Source organism: Choloepus didactylus, chromosome 7 (assembly GCF_015220235.1).
Source record: "Choloepus didactylus isolate mChoDid1 chromosome 7, mChoDid1.pri, whole genome shotgun sequence".
Taxonomy (NCBI): Eukaryota; Metazoa; Chordata; class Mammalia; order Pilosa; family Megalonychidae; genus Choloepus; species Choloepus didactylus.
The window spans coordinates 32,732,812-32,740,446 of NC_051313.1; the positions used below are offsets into that span (position 1 = coordinate 32,732,812).

Sequence of the window (7,635 nt, forward strand, 5' to 3'; positions counted from 1 at the left end):
TGCCCGTCTTCAAAATGGCTCTGTAAGTTGCAGCAGCAAACTCCTTCTGTCTGAGTTCTTATATAGGGCTCTAATAAAATAATCAAGGCCCAGGTTGAATCGACAGGACCACACCTCCATGGAAATTATCTAATCAGAGTTAACACCTACAATTGGGTGATTCACATCTCCATGGAAACAACCTAATCCAACGGTTCCAAGTTAAACAACACTAATACACCTTCTCCCACAAGATTGCATCAAAGAACAAGGCTTTTTCTGGAGGTCATAATATATACATACTGGTATAGGACATAATACAGTATCTTATGCCAAAATACAGTACTCAACAAATATTTGTAAAAATGACCACACAGCATGATGTACTCAGAGCTAATTTAATTGTCTTATAGTTCACATTCTTTTTCACTGATTTGTTCTGATCTTTCTTACAATTAGTCCTAGTTTTACTATACTTCCAAAGAGCAATCTGTCTACCCCTTTATTAACTTGTACAAATTTATTTTTAGTAAAAATTATGATACAAATATTTTTCCCTGGTGATTGGTAATATGTGGTACTCAATTCTGGGACCGCTACGTACTGCCTTGCAATTTCAGCCTTGTTTAAGAGAATGGCGCCCCTTAGAGCTGTGCAATGTGGCAGCTTGTTCATTTTCTTTTCTGGCTCAGGATAGAGAAAACCTAATTCATCAGATTCCCATTCTGCTGGAGACAGAGATTTATAATTCAGCACAATTATTAAAAGGACTACAAAGATAGACCATTCTGCTTAGAATAGAAAAGAATAAAGACATCTAATATTTAGTTTATTCCTTCAGTACTGTCAGAACAGAGGTCAAACTTCTTTCATAGTGTTATAATGCATATGTTCAGACTTTACTTCCCAATGAATCATTTTGGAATATTTCTTTGTAATATTAATAATTGTCTTTGAAAATAGGTTAATAACTGTCTTTGAAATTGTTCACTGATCAACTAAATATTTTTGTCCATGTGCATTCATATTTAATCACTGCTCTAAGATATACATAATTTTTCCAGTTTCAGTGTGCACATTTAACTTGTAGTGACAACATGTGGTTTCTAGTACCAGATCTTTTAATTAGTTTTATGGCCCTAGACAAGCCATTTTAGATCCCCACCTTCATCCAGATCAAACAGGTCTAATAACAGCTTTTTAACCTACCTTATAGGTAAGCAGACATAAGATTAACTAAACAAAAATAAGGTAAAATATGTTGGGTTTTATCATATTAACTTTTATAATATTTGCTTGACATTTTTATAATTTAACCAAAATAAAGATTGTACACTTCCAGAACTACAAAATTCAGTCATTATACAAGGTGAATTAAAATAGTAAAGCCAGTTATAACAACAAATCCATGTCTCATTTAATTACATTAAGAAATAATAATTATCAAAATAAGTAACATTTCATGAAAATATTCCTGTTTACTCTAGCTTAGGAGTTCTTGCCCAAATCAATGGATTGTGTGGCATCAGCCACTGCATAAGGTACTCAAACAGTTGTATTGTCCATAGACTTTGTCAAACGTATTCGGCAGCCCAATTTTCATGTGTCTGTTATTCCATAGGCCAGATCAAGCATGTAATTCTCCTCATCAGTGATTGCTTTTAACTTCTCAAATATGTGTTCTTCAAAGATGAGGTGGCAGGTAGACCAGGCTAAGGTTCCCTCACATGCACCAAAACCATCAATATCTGAATTATTTTCAACCACAGCATCTAGCAAAGAGTCACCAATTTTTCCTTTGGTTATTACTGTTTCACCATCATGGTTTATAAAGTGTATTGTTATTTTATCTTCTGAGCTGCTCCATGCCAGCACTGACATGCTCAGCACCCAGCTTGCCCCTGCACTCCCACCAGACCTCTGGGTCCCCAGGAGCCCACAGGCTCCCATGTGAGGTCGGGCGAGGAGCCACCACCAATGGGAGGCACTGCCAAGAACAGCGGTGGTGACATGCGGGAGGCAGGCACCACCAGTGGTGTCCATGGCCAGGTAAGTCCATAATATCCTCTTATAGTCCTTTTTATTTCATTGGGGTCAGTAGTAATGTCCCCCCTTTCATTTCTGATTTTCATTATTTGTAACTTCTCTCTTTTTTTTATTTGTCAGTCTCACATATGTTGGGTCACAAAACAAGTCATGATAAATTCAAAAATATTGAAATCATACAGCATATATTCTCCAACCACAACAGAATGAAGCTAGAAATCAATAACAGAGGGAGAAAGGGAAAATACACAAATATGTGGATTTAAAATAATGTACTTTTAAACAACCAATGGGTTAAAGAGGAAAGCAGAAGCAAAATTAGTAAATACCCTGAAGTGAAAGAAAATGAAAATACAACTTACCAAAACTTAGGGAATGCAGCTAAGGCAGTGCTAAGAGGGAAATTTATAGCCCTAAGTGCTTTCATTGAAAAAGAAGAAAGACCTCAAATCAGAGACCTAACCTCAAAACTGTGACTCAGCCTGATTTATTTCAAGTATCTTGTCTGCAGATTCACTGATTCTTACTTCTGCCAGCTCCAATCTGCTCTTAAACCTTCCTGGGCATTTTTTGTTTCAGTTATTATGGTGCTCAACTCCAGTAGATCTGTTTGGTTCCTTTTTAAAATTTCTATCTCTTTACTTAGATTCTCATATTGCTAATTCATTGTTTTCCTGATATGCTTTAGTTCTTTTTCTGTACTCTCCTTCATCTCCTTGAGTATTCTTAAGATCAATTTTTTAAGGCTTTGTTTGGTATGGCCAAATTCTCATCTTCTTCCTTGGTGTTTTCTGTATTTTTATACTCTTCCTTTGGGTGGGCCATCATTTCTGTTTCTTTGTTTATCTTATACTCTTTTGTTGGACACTATGCGTTTTAATATATTAAAATGTTAACTCTAGTATTTACTCCCTGGGATGTCTGTTTCTTGGTTTTATAAACAGCTTGTGATAAGAGAGAGATTTTCCTGAGCTTCAGCCCTTCTATCAGGAAGGTGTGCCCAAGGTAAATGCAGTGTACAGGGTTTTCCCTGTCTTTCTGGGTCTCTGTCTTGTCCTGGGCTTTCACTTGTTAGTTATTTGGCATTCCCCTGCTTACAGGGGTTGGTTGTCTCCTCTGTTTCCCAGGAAACAGAGCTCCCACCCCTGGATATTTGACATTATCAGGCCTTTGTCCCAGACAGTCCACCTCTATAGTTTTTTACACTCCTTTTCTTGTCTCACACTGCTTTTACCTGGAGGGCAAATTCTGGGAGGAGGGTCACCCTGAGAGGACTTTCCTAAGTCAGTATTTCCCAGCCAAAGTAGGGCCAGGGACCCATAAAGGGGATGCAGACCAGCTCCAAAATGCCCTGGGGAGGGAATCATAAAGGGCTTCACAACTCCTCCAACAGTTCCCCAAAGCTGAGCTTTCCTGGCCTGCAGCAAATGCAGCCCTTCAGCCCTGAGAAAGTGCTGCAGCTTTAAATCTCCACCACCATCCGCCTCTGTCTGAGGAGGATTGAAACAATGGCTGCCACCACCTTTGTTAGGGCAGAGTTGAAACAACAGCTGTTGTCACATTTTTCCAGGGCAGGTTGAGACAATAGCAGCCCTCAGAGCCAGGACCCAGTGATCCAAATTCACTAATCAAAAGCCATGATCAGCGATCAGCCAGGCACACCCCTGTTCTTGGGAAAGAGGATTTTATGTCCCTTTCTTTCACCAGCAGCTAGCCAGGGACTGGATCTTGCAGTGTCCCACTGTAAGAGTGGGGGACGGGCACTGGTAGCTGCTGTGTGGAGAGAGCAATGAATAGTTCCTCACTTGAGTTTGTCTGCCTTTTCCTCCTGCTCTTTCTTGGATGCTGTAGTGTTCTTCGGGCCTCAGAAGTTTCAAAATAGTTGTTTCAGACAGTTCCTGCCTATTTAATAGTTGTTTTGTTGGGAGGACTGCATTTTGGAGCACTGTACTCCACCATCTTTCCAGAAGTCTTCATTTACTGATTTTTAAAAGAGAACCTAGCTCAAATATGTGCTCTTGGCCATACCTCAATTTAAGGCATCCAATTATTGCCTAGAATATGCTTTGTCCTAGAAGTCAATTTGACTAAAATGCCCAGGGATTAAGTGAAACTAGCAAGTACTATCACCTTCAGCACCAAAAATGCAGTGTTCAATTCACTGCTCTCAAATGCCATTTCAGTCTCATTGTGGGATTTTATAGGCCTCAGTGAAAGCTCTAAGTTTAACAACAAAAGAACAATGTTTTCCTTACCTATCCATGAAGTTCTCCGATTGGATAAATCATATGTCTAACAAAAGTCTTGCATCCAAAATCTATAAGGAACCTTCAAATGAATAATAAAAAGAGACAAAATCCATTTTAAAATGGACAAAACAATTATAGGAGGCACTTCGTAAAATATATCTCCAAATGCCTGACAAGCATTTAGAAATGTGTGCGATGCTTTCGTATCAGAAAAATGCACATAATACCCACAATAAAACATACCTAAAATGAAAAAGACTGACATCACCAAGTACTGAAAAGGGTAAGAAACAACTGGAACTCTCACACATTGCTGAAGGGAATGCAAATTTATACAACCACCTTGGAAAACTATTTAGCATATTCTACTACAGCTGAAAATACACATACTCTTTGATCCAGGAATTCCACCCTTATGCATATAGTCAAAAATGCAAGCATATGTTTATTAAAAGATACTGCAACCACATGCACAGAAACATTACTTGTAATAGCTCAAAACTACAAATATTAATCAACAATATAAAGGATAAATAAACTGTGGTATATTTTTACAATGGAATGATATACAGCACTAAAAAAATAGAACTACAGTTTATGCAACAAAACAGATCAATTGCACAGACATAATGCTAAGCAAAATAAACAAAATGTTGCATCAGTCCATTTACATAAACTTTTAAAAACAGGCAAAACTCTATGTGATGAAACTCAGAAGAGTAGTAACACTTTGCAGAGGGTAATGACTGCCAGTGGGCACAAAGGAGGCTTCTAGGATGCTGGTGATTTTCTATATCCTGATCTGAATAGTAGTTACATAGATATGTTTTATTTTTAAAAATTCATCAAAGTATACACTCAATATTTGTGCTTTTTACTGTATGAATACCATAATTTAATAAAAATAGATAATAAATAAATTCCCAACTACACACAGCATGGTAAAAACGCAAAACAGGATGAATGGAAAATATGAAGTATAACCTGGGATAAAACACCACTTAGCTACAAAGGAATCAGATAAACAAATGGTAAACTTCTCTTCAATATGCAATTTATAGCTTTTAAATCAACATAGTAAAGGTGAAAGAAATAAAAAGAAAATGTATCATTCTAATATAAGGTAGAAAAGGAGGGGAGGGGAAATGTAAAGGAAAAAAATAGAAAACTAAAAGCACAAAAAAAGTGGCTGAAATAATTTCAGATATAACAGGAATCATATTACATGTAAATTGGTTAACTTACCTCTTAAACTAAAGAATTTTAACATCAGGTTAGATTTTTTTAAAACCTTGCACTGTATGCTGCTTACAAGAGACAAGCCTAAAACAAAAAAATGGCACATAAAGTTTGAAAAGTATGGGAAAATATATACCAGGTAATGCTAATAGGAAGAATATTGGTGGTATGATTTTAGAATCAGGCAAAATAGAATTTAAGGCAAAACACATTACTAGAGATAAAGTGAGAACTCCCTAAAGAAGATATAAGTATTATGAACATGTATGCACCCAGTAATGTAGCTTGAAATATTTACAGTAAAAACTCGCAGGATTTCAACTTGGCATTAACATATCAATAATAGTGGAGTTTTATTGTTTATATCATTTTTCCATATGCAATATACATACAAAAATATGTCATAAGCGTAGAGTTCAATTAATTTTCATACAATGAATGCAACACTGTATCCAGCACCCAAATCAAGAACATCACCAAGACTCCAGAAATTTGCTGGGCCCTTTAGAGTTACAGCTTCACAAAGATACACATCACCCTGAAGTCTAACACGTCAGATCAGTTTTGCCTGCTTCTTTCTTTCCACATTTTGTTTGTGAGCTGCATTCCATTGCTGGATGTAGGTGTCATGTGTATGGGTTAATATACCACACCTTATCTATTCTTGTTAGGGTTACTGGACATTAAGGTTGTTTGCAGGTTTTGCCATTTACAAACAGCACTTCCACAAAGGCTCTTGTGCATATCTTTTGATGAAGAACATGGGCTTTTCTATTGGGGATTTTTCCTAGCAGTGAAATTACTGAGTCACATGGTTTGCTTATGTTCATCTTTAGTAGATTCTGGCAAGCAGTTTTCCAATATTGTTGTAGCATTTGACACTCTCACCAACAGTGTATGAGAAAAAAATCTGGCTGCTAGACATCCCTGCCAATGTTTTTTCATTTTAACCCTTCTTAGGTATATAGTGGGATTCCTGGTTTTAATTTGTATTTCTGTGAATGAAGTTTCTTTCATATGTGTTTTTTGTCCTTTGAATATCCTCTTTTGTGAAGTGCCTTTTAAGTGTTTTATCCATTTTTCCATTGGATAGTCTTTTTTTTTTTCTTATTGATCTATTATATCTATATATGTGCTGGATAGGAGTACTTTGTGAGATGTATACAACCTCTAAACTTACCTCTAAACATGGGAGATTTTAACACACTTATGAGAAACTCATAGCTAAGAAAAAAGAATAAAATAGCAGGACTAAGGAATATTTATAAGGCTGACTATATACATTTTATGCCTGACAAATAGAGAATTTACTTCCTTTTTAAGGATACCTAGACTGCTTGTGAAAATTGATCATGTACTAGGTCACAAAGAAAGTCTTGACAAAATTTTTAAAAATCAGTATTATACAGATCATGTTCTCTAACCAGTATGCCATTAGAGTATCAATCAACAATAAAAAGCCAATTTAAAAAAAAAAACTTTAGTGTCCCAGACTCCGGAAAAGTCAAAGATACTTTGGAAAACAGGACTGTGGAAAGCTGTGCTCAGCATGACTATGGTTCTGTGAGAAGAAACAGGTGAGAAGGTCAAAAGTAACCAAGGGAGCTCCAGTAGCAGCACGTGCCATGCTCCAGGTCTGGGAAATGCTGCAGGCTGTACCCCTCGTTTGGAAGGCAGAATACCTTGAGGAAAAAACGATCTGGTTATTTAGTTTACCCCAATGTGTCCCGTTTTATTTAGACATGAAAGAGCATCTATTAACATCTTAAGGAAAAATTTGGGAAACACTGACCCAGAGATTTTAATTCTTTGTCTCTTCCTTTAGTAGCTCACTTAAACCTCTTTGTCAGATTTTGCTGACACCTGAAGTAGGCATGGGAAGCCTCTTTTGCTACCATGCTATAATTCACTGAAATTCATTAATGCTTTGCTCTTTTTGTATATCCTGGAAGATTTTTTTTTAAGTGGAGTTAAGTTTTTTGTTTACTGTGTTACAAGGAAATGTTTTTATTATCTTATGTTTATTATCTCTAGCTCTTATAGTGATTTTAAACTAACCAATGAAAGTGAAATGTAAAAATACACAGAATAAAAGATAGTAACAGGGTTCAGAAGTTGAAAA

General features: G+C 36.4%; 1 protein-coding gene across 1 annotated transcript; it reads right to left on the minus strand.

Moving 5' to 3' along the window:
• Window positions 1-820: 820 nt before the first annotated feature.
• On the minus strand, window positions 821-2,136 carry LOC119540404 (adrenodoxin, mitochondrial-like). Its single transcript, XM_037844547.1, has one exon. The coding sequence runs from the start codon at window positions 2,020-2,022 to the stop codon at window positions 1,579-1,581; it is 444 nt and encodes a 147-aa protein (XP_037700475.1). The 5' UTR covers window positions 2,023-2,136; the 3' UTR covers window positions 821-1,578.
• Window positions 2,137-7,635: the final 5,499 nt, after the last annotated feature.